At 45.0% G+C, this 25,585-nt stretch overlaps 1 protein-coding gene across 1 annotated transcript in view; it reads left to right on the top strand.

Annotated features, from left to right (window-relative positions):
- The first annotated feature begins 7,343 nt into the window (after positions 1-7,343).
- Positions 7,344-25,585, top strand: part of akt3b (v-akt murine thymoma viral oncogene homolog 3b) — a 32,913-nt gene continuing 14,671 nt past the window's right edge. Inside the window, exons 1-6 of the mRNA XM_079262221.1 lie at positions 7,344-7,574; positions 11,020-11,399; positions 18,765-18,890; positions 18,964-19,075; positions 24,738-24,882; positions 24,954-25,085. Of these exons, the coding sequence (XP_079118347.1) occupies positions 11,354-11,399; positions 18,765-18,890; positions 18,964-19,075; positions 24,738-24,882; positions 24,954-25,085 (561 nt within the window). The 5' untranslated portion in view covers positions 7,344-7,574; positions 11,020-11,353. The remainder of the gene's footprint in view (positions 7,575-11,019; positions 11,400-18,764; positions 18,891-18,963; positions 19,076-24,737; positions 24,883-24,953; positions 25,086-25,585) is intronic.

The following is a 25,585-nucleotide window of genomic DNA, read 5'->3' as shown; positions in this document are numbered from 1 at the left end:
CATGTTTATTCCTGCTGTAAACATGGTTATTTCTGCTGTAAACATGGTTATTTCTGCTGTAAACATTTTATGCTGTAAACATATTTATTTCTGCTGTGAACATGTTTATTTCTGCTGTAAACATGTTTATTTCTACTGTAAACATATTAATTTCTGCTGTAAACATATTTATTTCCGCTGTAAACATATTTATTTCCGCTGTAAACATGTTTATTTCTGCTGTAAACATGGTTATTTCTGCTGTAAACATATTTATTTCTACTATAAACATGTTTATGCTGTAAACATATTTATTTCTGCTGTAAACGTGTTTATTTCTGCTGTAAACATATCTATTTTTGCTTTAAACATGTTTATTACTGCTGTAAACATGTTTGTTTCCACAGTAAACATATTTCTTTCTGCTGTAAACATATTTTTTTCCGCAGTAAACGTGTTTATTTCCGCTGTAAACATGTTTATTACTGCTGTAAACATGTTTATTACTGCTGTAAACATGTTTGTTTCCACAGTAAACATATTTCTTTCTGCTGTAAACATATTTTTTTCCGCAGTAAACGTGTTTATTTCCGCTGTAAACATGTTTATTTCTGCTGTAAACATGTTTATTTCTGCTGTAAGCATGTTTATTTCTGCTGTAAACATGGGTATTTCTGCTGTAAACATTTTATGCTGTAAACATATTTATTTCTGCTGTGAACATGTTTATTTCTGCTGTAAACATATCTATTTAGCCTGTAAACATGTTTATTTCTGCTGTAAACATATTCATTTCTGCTGTAAACATGTTTATTTCTGCTGTAAACATATTTATTTCCGCTGTAAACATGTTTATTTCTGCTGTAAACATGTTTATTTCTGCTGTAAACATATCTATTTATCCTGTAAACATATTTATTTCTGCTGTAAACATGTTTGTTTCTGCTGTGAACATGTTTATTTCTGCTGTAAACATATCTATTTAGGCTGTAAACATGTTTATTTCTGCTGTAAATGTATTTATTTCTACTGTCAACATGTTTATGCTGTAAACATGTTTATTTCTGCTGTAAACATATTTATTTCCGCTGTAAACATGTTTATTTCTGCTGTAAACATGTTTATTTCTGCTGTAAACATATCTATTTATCCTGTAAACATATTTATTTCTGCTGTAAACATGTTTGTTTCTGCTGTGAACATGTTTATTTCTGCTGTAAACATATCTATTTAGGCTGTAAACATGTTTATTTCTGCTGTAAACATATTTATTTCTGCTGTCAACATGTTTATGCTGTAAACATATTTATTTCTGCTGTGAACATATTTATTTCTGCTGTAAACATGTTTATTTCTGCTGTAAACATATCAATTTCTGCTGTAAACATGGTTATTTCAGCTGTAAACATATTTATTTCTACTATAAACATGTTTATGCTGTAAACATATTTATTTCTGCTGTAAACATGTTTATTTCTGCTGTAAACATGTTTATTTCCGCTGTAAACATGTTTATTTCTGCTGTAAACATGTTTATTTCTGCTGTAAGCTTGTTTATTTCTGTTGTAAACATGTTTATTTCTGCTGTAAACCTGTTTATTTCTGCTGTAAACATATCTATTTATGCTGTAAACATGTTTATTTCTGCTGTAAACATATTTATCTCTGCTGTAAGCATGTTTATTTCTGTTGTAAACATGTTTATTTCTGCTGTAAACATGTTTATTTCTGCTGTAAGCATGTTTATTTCTGTTGTAAACATATTTATTTCTGCTGTAAACATGTTTATGCTGTAAACATGTTTATTTCTGCTGTGAAGATGTTTATTTCTGCTGTAAACATATCTATTTAGGCTGTAAACATGTTTATTTCTGCTGTAAACATGTATATTTCCGCTGTAAACATGTTTATTTCTGCTGTAAACATATCTATTTATGCTGTAAACATGTTTATTCCTGCTGTAAATGTGTTTATTTCTGCTGTAAACATGTTTATTTCCGCTGTAAGCATGTATATTTCCGCTGTAAACATGGTTATTTCTGCTGTAAACATATTTATTTCTGTTGTAAACATGTTTATTTCTGCTGTAAACATGTTTATTCCTGCTGTAAACATGGTTATTTCTGCTGTAAACATTTTTATTTCTACTATAAACATGTATATTGCTGCTGTAAACATGGTTATTTCTGCTGTAAACATTTTTATTTCTACTGTGAACATATTTATTCCTGCTGTAAACATATTTATTCCTGCTGTAAACATGGTTATTTCTGCTGTAAACATTTTTATTTCTACTATAAACATGTATATTCCTGCTGTAAACATGGTTATTTCTGCTGTAAACATTTTTATTTCTACTGTAAACATGTATATTCCTGCTGTAAACATGTTTATTTCTACTGTAAACATGTTTATTTCTACTGTAAACATGGTTATTTCTGCTGTAAACATATTTATTTCTGCTGTGAAGATGTTTATTTCTGCCAGTAAACATGTTCATTTCTGCTGTAAACGTGTTTATTTCCGCTGTAAACATGTTTATTCCTGGTGTAAACATGTTTATTTCTGCTGTAAACATGTTTATTTCTGCTGTAAACATATTCATTTCTGCTGTAAACATGTTTTTTTCCGCTGTAAACATATCTATTTAGGTTGTAAACATGTTTATTTCTGCTGTAAACATATTAAGTTCTGCTATAAACATGTTTATTCCTGCTGTAAACGTGTTTATTTCTGCTGTAAACGTGTTTATTCCTGCTGTAAACATGTTTATTCCTGCTGTGAAGTTGGTCTTTTTAACATGGGAGTCTGTGAGGATTCGCTCTGTGAAGCCCCTAGTGGGTGAACGGGGAACTGCAGGTTTTGGCTTGGAGGGAAGATTTTAAAAATGATAATTTCATTCTTCTTCTGGTGTTTTTGGATGGTTGTAAACAACTTTAGAGCGGTGCGTTGCCACTAACAACCGGTGTCAGAACGCGGAGGGGAATGCTGAACTCAGTGCTGCCACTAGTGGATAAGCTGACTTTGTAACCATGGCAACGTAAAAGATGGTTAGAAGTACGAGGATGGAGATGTGTGATGTCTGAACACAACATTTATGTTTGTTCGGGAGGCTTAAAATCCATTTAAATCCAGAAAAACGATTTTCAAACTGTGATTATTTAAAAGTATGTTTTTATTATCATCAACATGAACAAACATCAATCTTTACATTATTTTTAATTAAAAATAACTCAAATATACACTATTCACAAAAAGTTAGGGATATTCAGCTTTTGGGTGAAATTTCCCAACAAGCCTAAAATGCATTCCAACCTGTACAGGTGAACTTAATGTGATCTTCTCTAAGCTTTTAAATGCACATGTCCAACTGTTAAATGTTTCAATAAATTTTGCACAAGTTGCTGTTCTCTAACAAGGAGCTTAACGGCAAAAATCACGGCAGGTGTGTGATCCTTGAATTGACCAATAAATGTCCTGGTTCAATTAGAGCTGGTGTTTAAACAGTTGTCCTCATCATGCTGTTCACATTTTGACATCATGAGACCAAGACGACACCTAACAATGGAACAACAGTCCCTTGCCATTGCCATGCTTCAAACAGGACGTTCTCAGACAGAAGTGGCCACTGAGCTTGGAGTGTCACAGAGTGTCATCAGCAGGTTGCAACAGAGATATGGAGAGACTGGAAGAGTCACAGAAAGGCCTAGAAGTGGACGTCCTTTGGCCACATCCCGTGCTGATGACCGCTACATTGTGAACACTGCCCTGAGAAACCGGATGATGAATGCCACTCAACTCCAGGCACGTTTAAGAGAGGTGAGAGGCACCCAAGTGTCACGTCAGACCATTCCAAACCGTTTCCATCAGCGTGGTCTGCGTGCTAGACGACCTGCACGGGTACCTGACCACACCACCAGGCACAGGCATCATCGTCTTGCATGGGCCAGGGAGCATTTACGCTGGACGAGGAACCAGTGGGCCTCAGTGCTGTTCTCTGATGAAAGTCGATTCACACTGAGCAGAAATGATGGCCGGCAACGATGTTGGAGACGTCGGGGAGAGCGCTATGCATCAGCCACTGTTGTCACCAGGCCAGCTTTTGGTGGTGGCGGTGTTACAGTGTGGGCAGGGGTGTCCACTTGGTACAGAACTGCCCTACACTTTGTGAATGGTACAGTGACAAGCCCATACTACCTGAATAACATCATTAATCCAGTGATTGTGCCCCTACATGAACAGCACAGGCCTAATTTCATCTTCATGGACGACAACGCTCCTGCTCATCGAGGCCGCATCATCAGGGAACGGCTGTTGGAGACTGGTGTACCTCAAATGGAACGGCCTGCACTCTCTCCAGACCTGAATCCCATTGAAAACCTGTGGGATCAGCTGAGCCGTCGTGTAGAGGCTCGAGACCCTGCACCCCAGAACCTCAATGACCTGAGGGCTGCCCTTCAAGAAGAGTGGGATGCCATGCCTCAGCAGGCAATAAGTTGCCTTGTGAACAGCATGAGACGTCGTTGTCAAGCTGTAATTGATGCTCAAGGGCACATGACCAGATATTGAGACGTTCACATTTTTTGTTGTGGTGTAACTACCATTGTTGTTACCTTTTGTGTTGAATGAATTTTTTGAGATGAGGAAATCAGTAGTGCATCCTTCTACTTAAATGTCTTACTTTTATGATATTATATCACTGTAGCATGAACATATTGCATTTTCCATAAATTTCACCTGAAAGCCAAATAACCCTAACTTTTTGTGAGTAGTGTATGTTGTTATAATTCATAGAACAACACTAGAATCAGTGTAAAGTTACAGGATGATGATAGAAAACAAACAAAATGATAAAAGAAGGAAGCGGCAGCTCCTGATTCTGGTAGAAACGCTGGTGTTCCTCCTGCTGTATCGATTAATGCAACGCTGCACCAGTCCCACAGCCAGACTGGGACCAGTAGCCTGAGACAAAGCATTGATTCACAGCACGGCCGTGTGTGTGTGTGTCTGTGTGTGAGGGTTGTTTTAGCAAGCTGCAATAAATAATTTCCATAAAAGATTTAAAGAAAGATTCTGAACTCAGTTTGTATTTTCCTGATTCCAGATGTTTGTAGAGAAACGTAGAAAATAAAAATTATTCATGAAAGTAAACTTCAGCTGGGGGGGGGGACAGAGGAGGGGAGAAGAGGGAGACAGAGGGGGGAGGGAGAACAAAAGCTGGAGAGCAACAAAAGCCTGGATGCTATGGGGAGACAGATGCTGCGTTCAGGTGTTGTCTGGAAAACGGTGTTCTCTGGTTTAAAGACCACGTGATGCTGAAGGAGGGTTAAATAGAAACTAAAGGAAGAAAATGTCCTCTTAGCTTCATATCCATCTAAACATTGTCAATAAAAACATGGATTTTATGACTCTTATTATGAAGAAAACAAGTTTATCATGCTTATGAATAAAGTTTATTTCTTTTCACATTTTATTCATGTTTTATTAGTGTCTAAATGTTTAATGTCTACATGTTTACATGATGATGCAGCAGAAATCATTCTGCTCCTGGCGGTGTTTACTTCTCCACGTCTGATGAGCTTTGTGATGCATTTCATGTACTGAAGATAAATAAATGAATCAAACAAATAAATGAGCAGTAATATAAAGAAAAACGGTTCATAATGATGCAAAAACTATTTATAGAATTTATATCAAATAGTTCAGATCAGTAATCAATATAAATAAATGAAGCTGAATATTGTTGATCTTGTAAATAATAAATAATTTGTTTTAACCTGATTATGATCTGGCTGAACTGGATTGAAATTATTTCAACTCTGTAAAAAAGGATTAATACACACACACACACACACACACACACACACACACACACACACACACATACATTATTATTATTAGCTGATCAGCCAATCAGATCATCTGCAATTATCACACGTTGAACCAATCAAAGCACATTACAGGTTCAACAGGTTTCACTGCCATCCCGCCTGCCCCACCTTCCTGCCCCCCCACACTGTCTCCCCCAACCCTCCTCTCATCAGCAGCCCCCCCAGCAGCCAGAGCAGCCTCATGTCCCTTCCAGCCAAGTGAGGAGGAAGCTAGAGAACCTGAAGGCATCATCTGCAGTTAAAGGTACTTCAGCACCTCTACAACCTGAGCCTGCACCTTCAGAGACCCCGCGCTGTGGCCCACATCCCACCTGGTCCCTGTCCAGAGCCGTCCAGGAGGACCACAGGCCTGCAGGTCTGACCTGAGACCCTCGGTCCCAGGTGTCCCTCTGCAGTCTGCCCATCAGCCTTCGCTTGGGGTTGATGATGCAGTCATTCACCTGCTGCAGAAGGCTTGTTCCTCCCCTGCAGATGCTTCCAGATGACACGGCCAGGATGACGAGTACAAGGAACGGGTGGAGCGCCTGCTGGTGTAAGGACAACCCTCTGCTGCTGCATGTGGACAAAACGAAGCAGATCGTGGTGGACCACCTCCCTCCCTAGTTTACATGAAGGTTACAGCAGGGAAACTCTTCCACCCTGTAAGCATCCACCAACGCCAAGCTGCACCACAACAGGAGTTGGCGGATGCTTTAGTCCAGGTCTGGGAGGAGATCCCTCAGGAGAACATCCGCCGCCTCATCAGGAGCATGCCCAGGCGTTGTCGGGAGGTCATACAGGCACGCGGAGGCCACACACACTACTGAGCCTCATTCTGACTTGTTTAAAGGACATTACATCAAAGTTGGATCAGCCTGTAGTGTGTTTTTCCACTTTCATTTGGAGTAGAACTCCAAATCCAGACCTCCATGGTTGATATGTTGGCACAGTGGTTAGCACTGTGGCCTCACAGCAAGAAGGTCACTGGTTCAATCCTTGGCTGGGGAGGGGTTTTGTCAGTGGCCTTTCTGTGTGGAGTTTGTATGTTCTCCCTGTGTATGTGTGGGTTCTCTCCAGGTACTCCAGCTTCCTCCCACTGTCCAAAGACATGCATGTTAGGTTAATTGGTTACTCAAAAATTGCCCCTAGGAATGAGTGTGAGTGGTTGTTTGTCTCTCTGTGTGACCCTGTGATGGACTGGCGAGCTGTCCAGGGTGTACCCTGCCTGTTGCCCAAAGCCAGCTGGGATAGGCTCCAGCTTCCCCGCGACCCTGAATTGGAATAAGCAGTTCAGAAAATGAATGAATGAATATATATATATATATATATATATATATATATATATATATATATATATATATATATAAATAAATTGATAATTTGTGGAATGAAAGCTGATTTGTCCGACAGTCTTTAAACGCGTCGGGGTCCTCCCAGTCAGGTCTGGCTGAACGTGACGCGCCGACAGACCCGGAGCCGAGCGAGATCTCCTGGCGGAGCGGCGGAGGGAGCGGTAGCCCAGCGGTCTGTCTGCCACCGCAGAATCCGTGTGGGACACGAACCCTTCCAGTGTTCGGCCTCCAGGTTTTGGACTCGGCATCAGAACCATGGCTCCATCGCTGTCCTGCTGCTGCCTCTGAGGGACGTCACACCATCGGATGCTCCAGTAACCAGGGAGGTGTAAAGGAGGAGAAAGGAGCATCCTTATGAAGCTTCGGCTGCCAGGTGAAATACTCAGTCCGGTGCGATGCAGTATAATCTGTCTGGGGATCGGTTGTTTGGGCGGTATGAAGCGGGATTAGGATGTGTGTTTTGGGGGCGCGGACATCGCGCTTGTCAGGAGCCGGGTTGGGTGGGAGCGGAGGTTAGCATGCTAGCTTGCTAGCTAGTAGCAGTCAATGGACCGCTGCTATGGAGGTTAGCATGCTAGCTGCTACGGAGTTTAGCATGCTAGCTAGCTACCTAGCTGCAGTCAATAGACCGATGCTACGGAGGTTAGCATGCTAGCTAACTAGCTGCTATGGAGGTTAGCATGCGAGCCAGCTAGCTAGCTTGCTGCAATCAATAGACCGTTGCTAAGGAGGTTAGCATGCTAGCTGGCTAGGTGCTACTGAGTTTAGCATGCTAGCTGGCTAGCCGCGGACCGCTGCGACGTCATTCCGGGAGGGATCCGCCGTCCGGGATGCTGCGGCTGTTTCCTCGCAGGATGGAGGGTAAGAATAGCAGCGGTACCGTCCGCCTGGCCCGGTCCGACCCATCTCCATAATGGATGACAACCCCCATCTTCCTCTCCTCCTCCCCTCTTCCTCCTCCCATCTTCCTCCTCCTCGACCATTAAAAAAATAGAAGCGTCTCATCTCTTTCTGAAATTAACCTACAAATAAACTACAACTGAATATCTTCATTTTATTTTTTAATTTATTTTTCTTTCCTAAAATATCAGAAAACCGATGATGTTGCCAGAAGCGGCTGAGTTTAGGGGAGTGATGGTTAACCAGGTTGCTAGTTAAGCATCCTGCTAGTTAGCAGGCTAATGTTAGCATCCCCCCTCCTCCCACCCAGCTAGCATCCCTGGCTAGCCCGCATCCTCCATCCGAGCCATCCCACGCCAGCTTGCCGTGTTTCCAGCCTTCTGTCCGGCGGCTGGCGGTTAGTAGCCGGCAAGAGATGAAGTGAAAGTCCATCCCGACGCGTGCTGTCGCGCGGCCAGGTGAAACATCACGCAGAAACCAGATGCATCTAGTTATGTAACAGATGATGACACCACGCGCCCTTGAAACAGAACTGTTCTCTCAGTGTTGTTGTCATGGTTTTAGTTTGTGCAGATGCAAGGCCCAGCTGGGGGGGTACAGGAGATGAGCGTGGGGGGGGGGGGGGGGGGCTGCAGGGTAAAATGAGCCACTGCTGCTGTCAGCCATTGTTTGTGTTGTCATCAATGGGTGGGGGTGGGGTTGTGTGCTGGGGGGGGGGTCTCACGTTTATTTTTCAGCCCTGGATCCTCATTGATGGCGTATGTGTAATAGTTGCATGGCGTCATGGGAACGTCATGGCTACCCACAATGCATCAGACACGCTGCCTGGTTCCTTCATTCTGGCGTCCAGAATGATGTGGTCATGATGGAGTTCCCAGTCAGGCGGCCCAGTTCTTTGGTGTTTTATTCAGTCTGTGTGTAGCTGAGCGCAGTCATAGACTGTTTTCTGTGTTTGTCTGGCAGTAAAATGTGACTAGATGGGTGAAATGTGCACGTTTCTCTGCAGTGTGAACGGTCGGGGACTGAACCTGTGTTGGACCATTTAGCAGTTTGCTCCTGCGGTGAACAGTCGTGGTTATAGATCATGATGATGCTCCCTGTTCACCCAGTTATCTGTCTTCCTTAATCCTAAATTGCTTTACTGATATTGTATTATTATTGTTGTTTGATTTGTTGTAGACATTGCTGGACGGTCGGCTTTACAGGCGAAAACATTAGAAAACAAGAGATTTCTGTAAAAACTGATTGGTTACATATCTGTGAAGTTTGGCTGTGAGTTCAGAAGAGGAGAGTTGGTCATGAAGGAGGGATGAGAAGAACAGAGGTCGATAGGATGATAAATAAGCCATCAGAGTTTTATTTTTATCTAGATTTTTGTTGTCTGGATGGAAATAAGTGGGAAAAGAGAAATAAGAGTCCTGTGTGAGTTTCTTTATTTTAAAGATTCAACTAAAAAAACAACAAAACATTATTTTTTCAAACAGCACATTGAGGTGTTGAATTCAACCAGAACTTGCATGGAAAGTTATTTATGTTTACATATTTCTTAACAACTGAAATGAAACTATTTTATTTCTGTCTAAAATCCACCATCTGAGGATCCAGAAACCTCTGCGCCTGGAGTTAAACCTGGACATGAGAACCAGTGGGCATGATGTGTGGAAACATGCAGAAGAAGCTGCTTTAATGCATTTATCTCTGTCTGAAGATACAAACCGCAGCTTTTCTTCTGAAACCTGAAAAAGCAGCTATTTGTCCACCAGGACGTCTCCTGTCTGCAGCAGGTCGAACGCGCAGCAGCCACACACACACACACACACACAGCAACCGACGAATCAGAACGTTTTTAAGAGGATCTTGAACACGCTAAACGTCTAGACGTGTTTGTGAAGACGCACAAAGCATCACCGCTCAGTACGACACAAACGCTGCTTTTATTGTAACTTTTATGTCTTTATTTAAGATTTAACAAGACGTACAGATGTAAACCTACAAGTGTTGATTAATAAACGATTTTAATAATTTATTCCCACGTTGCTCGTCATGCTGGTAACGACCCGAGGAGGTCAGGAAGCCTGGATGTCCACGTAAACCTCCACAGAGAGGCGTCTCCAGCAGGGAAACCATGCAGACGTTTGTTCCAGTCCAAGAGGAGAGAAGTCATGGCTTCACATGAAGAAACACCATCCATCTGCTGACTTTTATCCACCAGTAAAAACCAGTCAGACCAGCAGGGAAATGGCCGTTCCGCCAGATGTCCAGTCTGTCCCTGTGTACGGGACGTTTTCTTCCTGGACAAGTCGCCTTGTCGACGTTCCATCAGCAGAACACAACATAAACTAGGATTTTTGATTCGATTCCGATTTGTTTGGGTGCCAATTCGATTTAAATTGCAATGGAGGGGGGGATGGAGGGGGGGATGGAGGGGAGGATGGAAGGAAGGATGGAGGGGAAGTTGGAGGGGGGATGGAGGGGAGGATGGAGGGGAAGATGGGGGGATGGAAGGGGGGGATGGAGGGGAGGATGGAGGGGAAGATGGGGGGATGGAAGGGGGGGGTGGAGGGGGGGAAATATGTAGTGGAATGAAAGACTGGAGAGGATAAAGGGAGAAGCAGGAGGAGGTGAACAGGTTTCAGACGAAATACGGAGGTGAGGGGAGGGATAGAGAGGAAGGAGGGAGGATAAAACTGGGGGGGTAGAGTCGGGGAGGTGAGGTCAGGGAGGGTGAACATGGATGACTGTGAAGAAAAGTGTGAACTGTAGAGGAAGGGAGTTGCTGCAGAATAAAGGAAGCAGGAAAAGGAGGTCAGCAGCAGCGAAGGCGGCGGGAGGCGTCTAACACTCCCAACAATGGCTGCTGGATTTACTGTGTACACTAACCTGAACCCCTCTTCTTCTTCTTCTCTGCATCCTTCCAGGCTGACTCACCTCTGGAGCTTCACCTCAGAAGAAGAAGAAGAAGTCTGAGGGAAGGAGGGAAGTGAGACGGACGGAGGGGAAGTGAAGGGGGGAGTGACGGCGAGGGGAAGTCAGGTTGGGTCGTGGCAGGAGGTGAGCGAAGGTGATACCTGAGAATCGCATCGTCCCGGCAACAGGTGGACACGTCTGAGGTTGGGTTCAGGGGGTTCGAGTTGTCGGACCGCAAGGCAGCAGGTTTAGAGAAACCCACCACTCCCCAGCCATCAAGCCACTGCTCCTCCACCGTCAACACACTGGGAGAACTGGGAGGACCGGTGTTCAGGAGAAGCCACCATGACCGACCAGAACGTCGTCAAGGAAGGCTGGGTCCAGAAGAGAGGTGAGACTTCAGATTTACTGTCAAAACGCTTCAACAGAAGAAGAAGCTGTCGGCTGTTTTATCGCTTCTGAAAAGGAAGCTTCAGTTTAATCCCGCGGACCAAACGTTTGCTGGAAATGAATAAGTGCAGTTGTACATGTTGATCTGTCTTTCCTGTCCTCTCCACCCCAACCAGTTGAGGCAGATGGCTGCCCTCCCTGAGCCGGGTTCTGCCGGAGGTTTTCTTCCTGTTAAAGGGGAGTTTTTTCTTTCCCACTGTCGCCGCGTGCAGCTCAGGATGGAGGATTGGATCCAAGTCATGACTCGATGCAATCAGTTGGTTTCTATTATAGGATATGTATGAATTGGCTGGAAATGATGTGGATGTAAAGTGTCCTGGGATAACATTGTTGTGAAGTGGCGCTGTACAAATAAAGCTGAAATGATGTGGTGAGCGGCGGCCCAGCGGTCGTCCAGCGGCAGCGCCAGAAATCACGTTTGGTAGGTCAGCTAAGGTTTGCTTTGCAACACGGTGGGAGTCACAGGTTTAAGGTCACCTTCCACCAGGCGTTTGCACGCCGCGGCACCTGATGACTGCCTCTGGAACTGATGGCGGTCTTCGGAGCAGATGGTGGACCTCAGAACCGATGGCGGTCTTTGGAACCAATGGTGTACCCTAGAGCGGATGGCGGTCTTTGGAACCAATGGTGTACCCTAGAGCGGATGGCGGTCTTTGGAACCAATGGTGTACCCTAGAGCGGATGGCAGTCTTTGGAACCAATGGTGTACCCTAGAGCGGATGGCAGTCTTTGGAACCAATGGTGTACCCTAGAGCGGATGGCGGTCTTTGGAACCAATGGTGTACCCTAGAGCGGATGGCGGTCTTTGGAACCAATGGTGTACCCTAGAGCGGATGGCGGTCTTTGGAACCAATGGTGTACCCTAGAGCGGATGGCAGTCTTTGGAACCAATGGTGTACCCCAGAGCGGCTGGCGGTCTTTGGAACCAATGGTGTACCCTAGAGCGGATGGCAGTCTTTGGAACCAATGGTGTACCCCAGAGCGGATGGCGGTCTTTGGAACCAATGGTGTACCCTAGAGCGGATGGCAGTCTTTGGAACCAATGGTGTACCCTAGAGCGGATGGCAGTCTTTGGGGCAAATGATGGACCCAGAACCGATGGCGGTCTTTGGAGCAGATGGTGGATCCCAGAACTGATGGCGGTCTTTGGAACCAATGGTATAACCTAGAACTGATGGTGGTCTTTAGGGCGAATGGTGGACTCCAGTTGGGCCCTATACTTTTCGTGATCATGGAATCGCGGACGGAATCGCGGAATTGGCCAATTAAAACTGATTATATTTTTTAACGCAAAACATCACGGAAGTTTACTTAATTTGACTGCAAAATGGTCATCGTGTGGAGAAGGAACGTTTGTCCAGAGAAAACTGCATGGAGGCAAATAAATCTGTCAACACTTCGTTGACTTGAAAAGTAAAAATACACACAGTGACATTGTGTCCAAAAGCCACGTGAAGCACAAGGAAAAGCACGATGCAATAACAATATAATAAGTTAACTGAATATAGGTTTTTGAAAAAAGGATGATAATTAATAGATTATGCATCAGAATAAAAAAAACAAAACAAAAACAACTCATCCCATGTGGGAATCTGGCTGACATGCACAGACAATAAGAATAAAAGGCATTACTTTCTGAACATGTAAATCAAAGCATTAATGTAAATTAAATTGTAATAGAAGTAAAATGTTGCCCATTTCCTTTCCCTAATTTTTCTTTTCTTTTTATTTAACTGATACTTTTCAAAATTACATGGTCGAAATAAAATATAATGAAATTATAAGCAAATAAAAATCATCTGAACAGCCATACAATTTATATTATTCTTATTATTAATAATAATTAACATCAATAAATAAAACACATTTAGTATTACATGTGTAAATTAATGTTTTCATCTTCTTTTATCACAGGAGTTAAAAACCAAAACTTCCTGGTGGATGTTGTCTCCATGCAACTGCTCAAGTTTCTCAAACCAGACAACTCCACAACTTAGTGCTTGTTTTTGATGCACTTTAATGTACTGTACTGAGGACATGTCTTGTCTGTCACCTCAATTAATTTAAAGTGCATTTTTATTTCATTTGTGTACAAATTATAGTTATTTAAATAAAAAAAACTATGTTTTTGAACGTAAAATAGGAGTAAAAGGTAAAAGAAAGAAAAGGAGGATTCCCAAAAATTAAAATGGAAAAAAACAGAATTTAGGGAAAAATAAATATGGAATTTGGGAAAAAATAAAACAGATTTAATAGGGCCCTACACCAGAACCGATGGCGGTCTTCGGGGCAAATGGTGGACCCAGAACCGATGGCGGTCTTCGGGGCAAATGGTGGACCCAGAACCGATGGCGGTCTTCGGGGCAAATGGTGGACCCAGAACCGATGGCGGTCTTCGGGGCAAATGGTGGACCCAGAACCGATGGCGGTCTTCGGGGCAAATGGTGGACCCAGAACCGATGGCGGTCTTCGGGGCAAATGGTGGACCCAGAACCGATGGCGGTCTTCGGGGCAAATGGTGGACCCAGAACCGATGGCGGTCTTCGGGGCAAATGGTGGACCCAGAACCGATGGCGGTCTTTGGGGCAAATGGTGGACCCAGAACCGATGGCGGTCTTCGGGGCAAATGGTGGACCCAGAACCGATGGCGGTCTTCGGGGCAAATGGTGGACCCAGAACCGATGGCGGTCTTCGGGGCAAATGGTGGACCCAGAACCGATGGCGGTCTTCGGAGCGAATGGTGGACCCAGAACCGATGGCGGTCTTCGGGGCAAATGGTGGACCCAGAACCGATGGCGGTCTTCGGAGGGAATGGTGGACCCAGAACCGATGGCGGTCTTCGGAGCGAATGGCAGACACCAGAGCAGATGGTGGCCTCTAGAGCTGACTTTGGCGTCCAGAGCTGATTGTGGGCGTTTTAGTGAATGTTTTGGTTCAGACTTTGCGCAACGCCACACAAGTCAGGAGCATCTCATCACATCGGGTCTATCTTTGATGGCGCCCGCTTCCAGAACACGTCAAGCTCAGCAGTTCAGGAAAAAACCATCCTACATCCTTTCATCCTGCGTCCTTCATCCCTGCATCCTACATCTTTCATCCTGCATCCTTCATCCTACATCCTACATCCTTCATCCTTCATCCCTGCATCCTCCATCCCTCATCCCGCATCCTTCATCCCTCATCCCTTCATCCCTGCTTCCTTCATCCTACATCCTGCGTCCTTCATCCCGCATCCTACATCTTTCATCCTGCATCCTGCATCCTACATCCTGCATCTTGCATCCTTCATACTTCATCCTTCACCCTACATCCTTCATCCCTGCATCCTTCATCCTTCATCCCTGCATCCTTCATCCTACATCCTGCATACTTCATACTTCACCCTACATCCTTCATCCTTCATCCCTGCATCCTCCATCCCTCATCCTGCGTCCTACATCTTGCATCCTTCATACTTCATCCTTCATCCTTCATCCCTGCATCCTACATCCTGCGTCCTTCATCCTTCATCCCGCATCCTTCATCCTACATCCTTCATCCTTCATCCCTGCATCCTACATCTTGCATCCTTCATACTTCATCCTTCATCCCTGCATCCTACATCCTGCGTCCTTCATCCCTCATCCCGCATCCTTCCTCCTTCATCCCTTCATCCCTGCTTCCTTCATCCTGCGTCCTTCATCCCGCATCCTACATCCTTTCATCCCGCATCCTACAGCCTTCATCCTGCATCCTTCCATCCTACATCCCTCATCCCTTCATCCCTGCATCCTACGTCCTTCATCCTACATCCTGCATCCTTTATCCCTTCATCCATGCATCCTACATCCTTCATCCTACATTCCGCATCCTTCATCCTTCATCCTTCATCCTACATCCTTCATCCTACATCCTTCATCCTTCATCCTACATCCTTCCTCCTTCATCCCTTCATCCCTGCTTCCTTCATCCTGCGTCCTTCATCCCACATCCTACATTCTTTCATCCCTGCATCCTACATCCTTCATCCTGCATCCTTCCATCCTACATCCCTCATCCCTTCATCCCTGCATCCTACGTCCTTCATCCTACATCCTGCATCCTTTATCCCTTCATCCATGCATCCTTCATCCTGCATCCTTCATCCCTGCATCCTACATCCTTCATCCTACATTCCGCATCCTTCATCCTACATCCTTTCATCCCGCATCCTACAGCCTTCATCCTGCATCCTTCCATCCTACATCCCTCATCCCTTCATCCCTGCATCCTACGTCCTTCATCCTACATCCTGCATCCTTTATCCCTTCATCCATGCATCCTTCATCCTGCATCCTTCATCCCTGCATCCTACATCCTTCATCCTACATTCCGCATCCTTCATCCTACATCCTTCATCCGACATCCTTCATCCTGCATCCTTCATCCCTGCATTCTACATCCTGCATCCTACATTCCGCATCCTTCATCCTACATCCGACATCCTTCATCCTGCATCCTTCATCCGACATCCTTCATCCTGCATCCTTCATCCCTGCATCCTTCATCCCTGCATCCCTTCATCCTACATCCTTCATCCTACATCCTTCATCCCTGCATCTTTCATCCCTCATCCCTGCATCCTTCATCCTGCATCCTTCGTCCCGCATCCTGCATCCCACATCCTACATCCTTCATCCTACATCCTTCATCCTGCATCCCTTCATCTTGCATCCTTCATCCTGCATCCCTCATCCCTTCATCCTTCATCCCTTCATCCTACATCCCACATCCTTCATCCTGCATCCCTTCATCTTGCATCCTTCATCCTGCATCCCTCATCCCTTCATCCTTCATCCCTTCATCCTTCATCCTGCATCCTTCATCGCTTCATCCTTCATCCCTTCATCCTGCATCCTTCATTGTGCATCCCTCATCCCTTCATCTTGCATCCTGCATCCCTCATCCCTTCATCCTTCATCCCTTCATCCTTCATCCCTTCATCCTTCATCCTGCATCCTTCATCCCCGCATCCTTCATACTTCATCCTACATCCTATGTCTTTCATCCGTCATCCCTGCATCCTTCATCCCACATCCTTCATCCTAAATCCTTCATCCGACATCCTTCATCCTAAATCCTTCATCCTAAATCCTTCATCCCACATCCTTCATCCTAAATCCTTCATCCTACATCCTTCATCCTACATTATTCATCCTACATCCTTCATCCTTCCTCCTGTGGTCACAACCAGTCATCAGATTACCAAAGACGGATTAAGCCGCCTCTAAAAATAGTTCCAGAGAATCATCTTAGGCTGTGTTTGACAGAAACTTTTGAAAGCGAAGCAGGATGTTTTCATCTTGGTGGAATCGTGTCTCTCGCAGGATTTCTGAGTAAACCTGAGCTCATTTCCATCCTGGACCATTTAGCAGCTGTGACTGTGTATATTGGTCCTGCGGGTCCAGAGTGACCAACGTTCTTCTTCCCTCCCCGCTGTGTGTTGTGGTTCAACCAGCTGCCGGCGGGATACGGCGGTTTGGATCAAGGTCGGCTAGTTTGGGAAGTTTTCTGGGTTCCCTTCCGGTTCCAGCTGGCTGTAACACGGAGACAACTACACACAGAAAGGCCGCTGCTCGAACTTATAACTATAATTTATAACTCTTATAACTTCTGTATTTTCTAGTTTATTTGATTTGTTTAGGATTTTAACTGATCTTGGTTAAAGATGATCTTCATGTCTTCTGCTTTGGAAAGACAGCACTGTTTGTGTCTGAGGACGCCGTCCATGTCATGAAAGATGTGTTTTCATCCGGTTCAGACACGCTGCGCCTCCTAACAATGGTTGTTGATCTGCCAGCGTGCTAGCAGAGCGTTCTGTTTCCACACTGCTTTCACGTAAGTGTTTGTATTCATGGGAGGTGTGTGTTTTCAGTCTGAGCCCATGGCTGCTGGCTGGCAGGCGGGAGGAAGTCTCACTGTGGCACTCAGAGCACAGAGGACGACTTCACACTTGCTTCCTTCCTCTGCAGCCCCCACAGACCTTTGGATTGTTCATTGCACCTTAGTGTGTTGTTGGGAGGTCTCTGCTGTCACTGGGATTAGAAGCCTGCCCAGTTCAGACACCGCTCTGGGGTTTCCAGTAAGTTCAGCCCTATGTGCTCACCCTTCTGCTGAAGATCAGGTTTAATATTTGCACCAAGCGTTTCAGACTTCCATCATCACCTTATAGAGTGGAACCGTGATGGTCATGTGACCCTCCAGCTGGTCATGTGACCCTCCAGCTGGTCTACGGAGGTTTTCCAGCGTTTCTTTACAATCCAGACACAACATGTAGTGTTTATTCAGAGACTCTAGATGGTAAATCCACCATTATTTATCACATCTTCATCACCATCACTACCATGTTGCTAAGAGACCTCTATTTTCACCTGGACATGACGATGAAGACACTTCCTGTCAGACTTTCCACCAATCAGAGAGCTTAAACTGACGGTAACGTCCAATCAGGAGCAGCCAAAGATCAACAAGTGATGAGAAAAGCAGGAAAATAATGATCCTCTATGGCTGGAATAAAGCCAAGAAGATGTTTGGGATGCAGCTGAGGTGGAGGTGCTGCAGTGAGGACAGCAGGTAGATAGTAGCAGGAAGACGTGTGGAAACATGGAAACTCTGTGTGTGTGTGTGTGTGTGTGTGTGTGTGTGTCTCTCTCTCTCTCTCTCTCTCTCACAGCCACACAGTTGTTCTGAGGCGTCCCACAGTGTTCTGTACTCGGCCTACTTCCTGTGCAGCAGTGTGTGTTAGCATGAACCTGTCTGCAAGCTCAGGTCTGAACGTTCCATCGTTACAAGAAGCTTCGTCTGCAGCAGGGAGGGGTCACTGCCGGCGGCCATGTCTGCTTTCTGTGCAATAAACCTGGTTTTTCATATTTAAGGCAAAACTTCGTCCGAGAAACTTCGACCTTGAGAACAAAGTCCTCGCTTCTGGTGGAGGACGCAACAAGCAAAAACTTCCAGAATATTCTGTTGAACAGCAGCAGCGCCAGGCATGTAAAACCTTTAAAACACGGTTACAACAGGAAGTGTTTCTCCTGTAACTCGCCGTTTTAACGGTCCCCACATGGAGCCTGAAGAAATAATGTGTCGTTACTCCACAACATGCAGCTGCTGAGAGCGGTCTGTGAACATAAAATAACTAGAATATTGTCGCTTTTGTCACCTCTCACTAACAAACATTCAGACACGTGGATGAACGTGAACTTGAAGGCATCGCGATGCGTTGTCAGGCTGAGCAGTAGCCTGGTTAGCTAACTGGAACACATGGAACTGACTTTATTCCTCCTTACAGGCGAGTACATCAAGAACTGGCGGCCGCGCTACTTCCTGCTAAAGACGGACGGCTCCTTCATCGGCTACAAGGACAAACCGCAGGATTCAGACCTGGCCTACCCGCTCAACAACTTCTCCGTAGCAAGTAAGACCCAAGCAGAGCATGGCGCTGAAACCGCTGCCAAGCATGGAAAACATGGCGTGTGTCTGACTTCTAGAGTGTCAGCTGATGAAGACGGAACGGCCCAAACCCAACACCTTCATCATCCGCTGTCTGCAGTGGACCACGGTCATTGAGAGGACTTTTCATGTGGACACTCCCGATGAGAGGTGAGCCTTCCACCATGTGCTGCTTCTGTTGCACTGCTCCACGTAGCTTTTAGTTTAAATGCACCAGCAAGCCTTCCCAGTTTCCCCAGCGTCGCTCGCTCCTTCACATTCCAGTTTCTCCTCATCCTTCCAGTTTCTCCTCATCCTTCCAGTTTCTCCTCATCAATCCAGTTTCTCCTCATCCTTCCAGTTTCTCCTCATCCTTCCAGTTTCTCCTCATCCTTCCAGTTTCTCCTCATCAATCCAGTTTCTCCTCGTCAATCCAGTTTCTCCTCATCAATCCAGTTTCTCCTTCACATTCCAGTTTCTCCTCATCCTTCCAGTTTCTCCTCATCCTTCCAGTTTCTCCTTCACATTCCAGTTTCTCCTCATCCTTCCAGTTTCTCCTTCACATTCCAGTTTCTCCTCATCCTTCCAGTTTCTCCTTCACATTCCAGTTTCTCCTTCACATTCCAGTTTCTCCTCATCCTTCCAGTTTCTCCTCATCCTTCCAGTTTCTCCTTCACATTCCAGTTTCTCCTCATCAATCCAGTTTCTCCTCATCAATCCAGTTTCTCCTCATCCTTCCAGTTTCTCCTTCACATTCCAGTTTCTCCTCATCCTTCCAGTTTCTCCTTCACATTCCAGTTTCTCCTTCACATTCCAGTTTCTCCTCATCCTTCCAGTTTCTCCTCATCAATCCAGTTTCTCCTCATCCTTCCAGTTTCTCCTCATCAATCCAGTTTCTCCTCATCAATCCAGTTTCTCCTCATCAATCCAGTTTCTCCTCATCCTTCCAGTTTCTCCTCATCATTCCAGTTTCTCCTCATCCTTCCAGTTTCTCCTCATCAGTCCAGTTTCTCCTCATCAATCCAGTTTCTCCTCATCCTTCCAGTTTCTCCTCATCAATCCAGTTTCTCCTCATCAATCCAGTTTCTCCTCATCCTTCCAGTTTCTCCTCATCCTTCCAGTTTCTCCTCATCAATCCAGTTTCTCCTCATCCTTCCAGTTTCTCCTCATCATTCCAGTTTCTCCTCATCCTCCCAGTTTCTCCTCATCCTCCCAGTTTCTCCTCATCAATCCAGTTTCTCCTCATCAATCCAGTTTCTCCTCATCCTTCCAGTTTCTCCTCATCCTTCCAGTTTCTCCTCATCAATCCAGTTTCTCCTCATCAATCCAGTTTCTCCTCATCCTTCCAGTTTCTCCTCATCCTTCCAGTTTCTCCTCATCAATCCAGTTTCTCCTCATCCTTCCAGTTTCTCCTACACATTCCAGTTTCTCCTCATCCTTCCAGTTTCTCCTCATCCTTCCAGTTTCTCCTCATCAATCCAGTTTCTCCTCATCCTTCCAGTTTCTCCTCATCCTTCCAGTTTCTCCTCATCAATCCAGTTTCTCCTCATCCTTCCAGTTTCTCCTCATCAGTCGTTTCTCCTCGTCAATCCAGTTTCTCCTCATCAATCCAGTTTCTCCTCATCCTTCCAGTTTTTCCTCATCATTCCAGTTTCTCCTCATCCTTCCAGTTTCTCCTCGTCAATCCAGTTTCTCCTCATCCTTCCAGTTTCTCCTCATCAATCCAGTTTCTCCTCATCCTTCCAGTTTCTCCTCGTCAATCCAGTTTCTCCTCATCATTCCAGTTTCTCCTCATCCTTCCAGTTTCTCCTCATCAATCCAGTTTCTCCTCATCCTTCCAGTTTTTCCTCATCATTCCAGTTTCTCCTCATCCTTCCAGTTTCTCCTCGTCAATCCAGTTTCTCCTCATCCTTCCAGTTTCTCCTCGTCAATCCAGTTTCTCCTCGTCAATCCAGTTTCTCCTCGTCAATCCAGTTTCTCCTCATCATTCCAGTTTCTCCTCATCCTTCCAGTTTCCCCTCATCATTCCAGTTTCTCCTCATCCTTCCAGTTTCTCCTCGTCAATCCAGTTTCTCCTCATCCTTCCAGTTTCTCCTCATCATTCCAGTTTCTCCTCATCCTTCCAGTTTCTCCTCATCATTCCAGTTTCTCCTCATCAATCCAGTTTCTCCTCATCCTTCCAGTTTCTCCTCGTCAATCCAGTTTCTCCTCGTCAATCCAGTTTCTCCTCATCCTTCCAGTTTCTCCTCATCAATCCAGTTTCTCCTCATCAATCCAGTTTCTCCTCATCCTTCCAGTTTCTCCTCATCCTTCCAGTTTCTCCTTCACATTCCAGTTTCTCCTCATCAATCCAGTTTCTCCTCATCCTTCCAGTTTCTCCTCATCATTCCAGTTTCTCCTCATCCTTCCAGTTTCTCCTCATCCTTCCAGTTTCTCCTCATCCTTCCAGTTTCTCCTCATCCTTCCAGTTTCTCCTCGTCAATCCAGTTTCTCCTCGTCAATCCAGTTTCTCCTCATCCTTCCAGTTTCTCCTCATCCTTCCAGTTTCTCCTCATCAATCCAGTTTCTCCTCATCCTTCCAGTTTCTCCTCATCAGTCGTTTCTCCTCGTCAATCCAGTTTCTCCTCATCAATCCAGTTTCTCCTCATCCTTCCAGTTTTTCCTCATCATTCCAGTTTCTCCTCATCCTTCCAGTTTCTCCTCGTCAATCCAGTTTCTCCTCATCCTTCCAGTTTCTCCTCGTCAATCCAGTTTCTCCTCGTCAATCCAGTTTCTCCTCGTCAATCCAGTTTCTCCTCATCCTTCCAGTTTCCCCTCATCATTCCAGTTTCTCCTCATCCTTCCAGTTTCTCCTCGTCAATCCAGTTTCTCCTCATCCTTCCAGTTTCTCCTCATCATTCCAGTTTCTCCTCATCCTTCCAGTTTCTCCTCATCATTCCAGTTTCTCCTCATCAATCCAGTTTCTCCTCATCCTTCCAGTTTCTCCTCGTCAATCCAGTTTCTCCTCGTCAATCCAGTTTCTCCTCATCCTTCCAGTTTCTCCTCATCAATCCAGTTTCTCCTCATCAATCCAGTTTCTCCTCATCCTTCCAGTTTCTCCTCATCCTTCCAGTTTCTCCTCATCCTTCCAGTTTCTCCTCATCATTCCAGTTTCTCCTCATCCTTCCAGTTTCTCCTCGTCAATCCAGTTTCTCCTCATCAATCCAGTTTCTCCTCGTCAATCCAGTTTCTCCTCGTCAATCCAGTTTCTCCTCATCCTTCCAGTTTCTCCTCATCCTTCCAGTTTCTCCTCATCCTTCCAGTTTCTCCTCATCCTTCCAGTTTCTCCTCATCATTCCAGTTTCTCCTCATCCTTCCAGTTTCTCCTCATCCTTCCAGTTTCTCCTCATCCTTCCAGTTTCTCCTCATCATTCCAGTTTCTCCTCATCCTTCCAGTTTCTCCTCGTCAATCCAGTTTCTCCTCATCAATCCAGTTTCTCCTCGTCAATCCAGTTTCTCCTCGTCAATCCAGTTTCTCCTCATCCTTCCAGTTTCTCCTCATCCTTCCAGTTTCTCCTCATCAATCCAGTTTCTCCTCATCCTTCCAGTTTCTCCTCGTCAATCCAGTTTCTCCTTCACATTCCAGTTTCTCCTCATCCTTCCAGTTTCTCCTCGTCAATCCAGTTTCTCCTTCACATTCCAGTTTCTCCTCATCCTTCCAGTTTCTCCTCGTCAATCCAGTTTCTCCTCATCAATCCAGTTTCTCCTCATCCTTCCAGTTTCTCCTCATCATTCCAGTTTCTCCTCATCCTTCCAGTTTCTCCTCATCCTTCCAGTTTCTCCTCATCATTCCAGTTTCTCCTCATCATTCCAGTTTCTCCTTCACATTCCAGTTTCTCCTCATCCTTCCAGTTTCTCCTCATCCTTCCAGTTTCTCCTCATCCTTCCAGTTTCTCCTCATCCTTCCAGTTTCTCCTCGTCAATCCAGTTTCTCCTCATCAATCCAGTTTCTCCTCGTCAATCCAGTTTCTCCTCGTCAATCCAGTTTCTCCTCATCCTTCCAGTTTCTCCTCATCAATCCAGTTTCTCCTCATCCTTCCAGTTTCTCCTCGTCAATCCAGTTTCTCCTCATCCTTCCAGTTTCTCCTCGTCAATCCAGTTTCTCCTCATCAATCCAGTTTCTCCTCATCAATCCAGTTTCTCCTCATCCTTCCAGTTTCTCCTCATCAATCCAGTTTCTCCTCATCCTTCCAGTTTCTCCTCATCCTTCCAGTTTCTCCTCATCCTTCCAGTTTCTCCTTCACATTCCAGTTTCTCCTCATCCTTCCAGTTTCTCCTCATCAATCCAGTTTCTCCTCATCCTTCCAGTTTCTCCTCATCAATCCAGTTTCTCCTCATCAATCCAGTTTCTCCTCGTCAATCCAGTTTCTCCTCATCCTTCCAGTTTCTCCTCATCCTTCCAGTTTCTCCTCATCCTTCCAGTTTCTCCTCATCATTCCAGTTTCTCCTCATCCTTCCAGTTTCTCCTTCACATTCCAGTTTCTCCTCATCCTTCCAGTTTCTCCTCATCCTTCCAGTTTCTCCTCGTCAATCCAGTTTCTCCTCATCAATCCAGTTTCTCCTCATCCTTCCAGTTTCTCCTCATCCTTCCAGTTTCTCCTCATCAATCCAGTTTCTCCTCATCCTTCCAGTTTCTCCTCATCCTTCCAGTTTCTCCTTCACATTCCAGTTTCTCCTCATCCTTCCAGTTTCTCCTCATCCTTCCAGTTTCTCCTCGTCAATCCAGTTTCTCCTCGTCAATCCAGTTTCTCCTCATCAATCCAGTTTCTCCTCATCATTCCAGTTTCTCCTCATCCTTCCAGTTTCTCCTCGTCAATCCAGTTTCTCCTCATCAATCCAGTTTCTCCTCATCATTCCAGTTTCTCCTCATCCTTCCAGTTTCTCCTCGTCAATCCAGTTTCTCCTCATCCTTCCAGTTTCTCCTCGTCAATCCAGTTTCTCCTCGTCAATCCAGTTTCTCCTCATCCTTCCAGTTTCTCCTCATCATTCCAGTTTCTCCTCATCAATCCAGTTTCTCCTCGTCAATCCAGTTTCTCCTTCACATTCCAGTTTCTCCTCATCATTCCAGTTTCTCCTCATCCTTCCAGTTTCTCCTTCACATTCCAGTTTCTCCTCATCAATCCAGTTTCTCCTCATCCTTCCAGTTTCTCCTCATCCTTCCAGTTTCTCCTCATCCTTCCAGTTTCTCCTCGTCAATCCAGTTTCTCCTCATCCTTCCAGTTTCTCCTCATCATTCCAGTTTCTCCTCATCATTCCAGTTTCTCCTCATCCTTCCAGTTTCTCCTTCACATTCCAGTTTCTCCTCATCCTTCCAGTTTCTCCTCATCCTTCCAGTTTCTCCTCATCCTTCCAGTTTCTCCTTGTCAATCCAGTTTCTCCTCGTCAATCCAGTTTCTCCTCATCCTTCCAGTTTCTCCTCATCATTCCAGTTTCTCCTCATCCTTCCAGTTTCTCCTCATCATTCCAGTTTCTCCTCATCATTCCAGTTTCTCCTCATCCTTCCAGTTTCTCCTCATCAATCCAGTTTCTCCTCATCAATCCAGTTTCTCCTCATCCTTCCAGTTTCATATTCTTTTAATTATTATTACTAGTATAACTTTATCATTGTTAATATTATTAATTATTCTTCTTTGTTATAATTGTTTATTATTTTATGATATTTATTACTATTATTGCTTTTATTGTTATTATTGTTTTGTAATTATAAGATTTGCCTGTTTTATTGTTTCAGCTTTTTTAATTTACATTATTATATCTTGTCATTATAAGAAATAAGCGTACGGTTCTTCTGCAGGGACGAATGGGCCGAGGCCATCCAGATGGTGGCGGAGTCGCTCGCCAAGCAGGAGGAGGAGGGCATCCTGTGCAGCCCCACCTCCCAGATCGAGAATGTCAACGAGGAGGAGATGGACACGTCCATCAGTCACTACAAACGGAAGGTGCTCGTCTGAAAACTGCTTCAGACTGTTGGAAGTGGCTGTTTCCTGAGTCTTTCTGTGTTTCTCTGCAGACAATGAATGACTTTGACTATCTGAAGCTTCTGGGCAAAGGAACGTTTGGGAAAGTCATTCTGGTGAGGGAGAAGGCGAGCGGCACCTACTACGCCATGAAGATCCTCAAGAAGGAAGTCATTATAGCCAAGGTGCTCACAGTTAGCAGCAGTAGAAGCGTGTTCCACTTCACATGCACACATGTAGAGAAAACACACCCTGGAACTAGCTGACGTACTGAGACGGGGTCGCCGGTTTCTTTCTGCCTGCAGTCTGATGTTGACCTGATCATCAAGCAGTGGTTTACGCAGAAAAAGTTGCTTTTTACGTCCGCATTACTCCCATCTAACCCTGAAACGATGCCTTCCAGCTCCTCATCTTTTCCAGCAACGGTAGCCGTGTTTGTTTGAGGGAAGAGGTTTAAACGCCGCCTTTCAGTGGCGGTAAAGCCGGACTAAAGGCCGGTGGGAAACTTCACAAGCTGCATTTACTGCAACAATATATTCATATCAGGGCTGCGCAATGTGGCTGAAAATGTGTCATGATGGGAATTTTTCCTGTCCGTCTGACAATAATTATATTTTTGAACAACTTTCAGTAGTTCGTGGCGTCTCAGGGTGACGTCTGAGGTGTGAGACGTGCACCGGTCTCT

Source organism: Telmatherina bonti (genome assembly GCF_933228915.1).
Source record: "Telmatherina bonti genome assembly, chromosome: 3".
NCBI classification, from domain to species: Eukaryota; Metazoa; Chordata; class Actinopteri; order Atheriniformes; family Telmatherinidae; genus Telmatherina; species Telmatherina bonti.
This window is presented reverse-complemented; position numbering and strand designations above follow the sequence as displayed.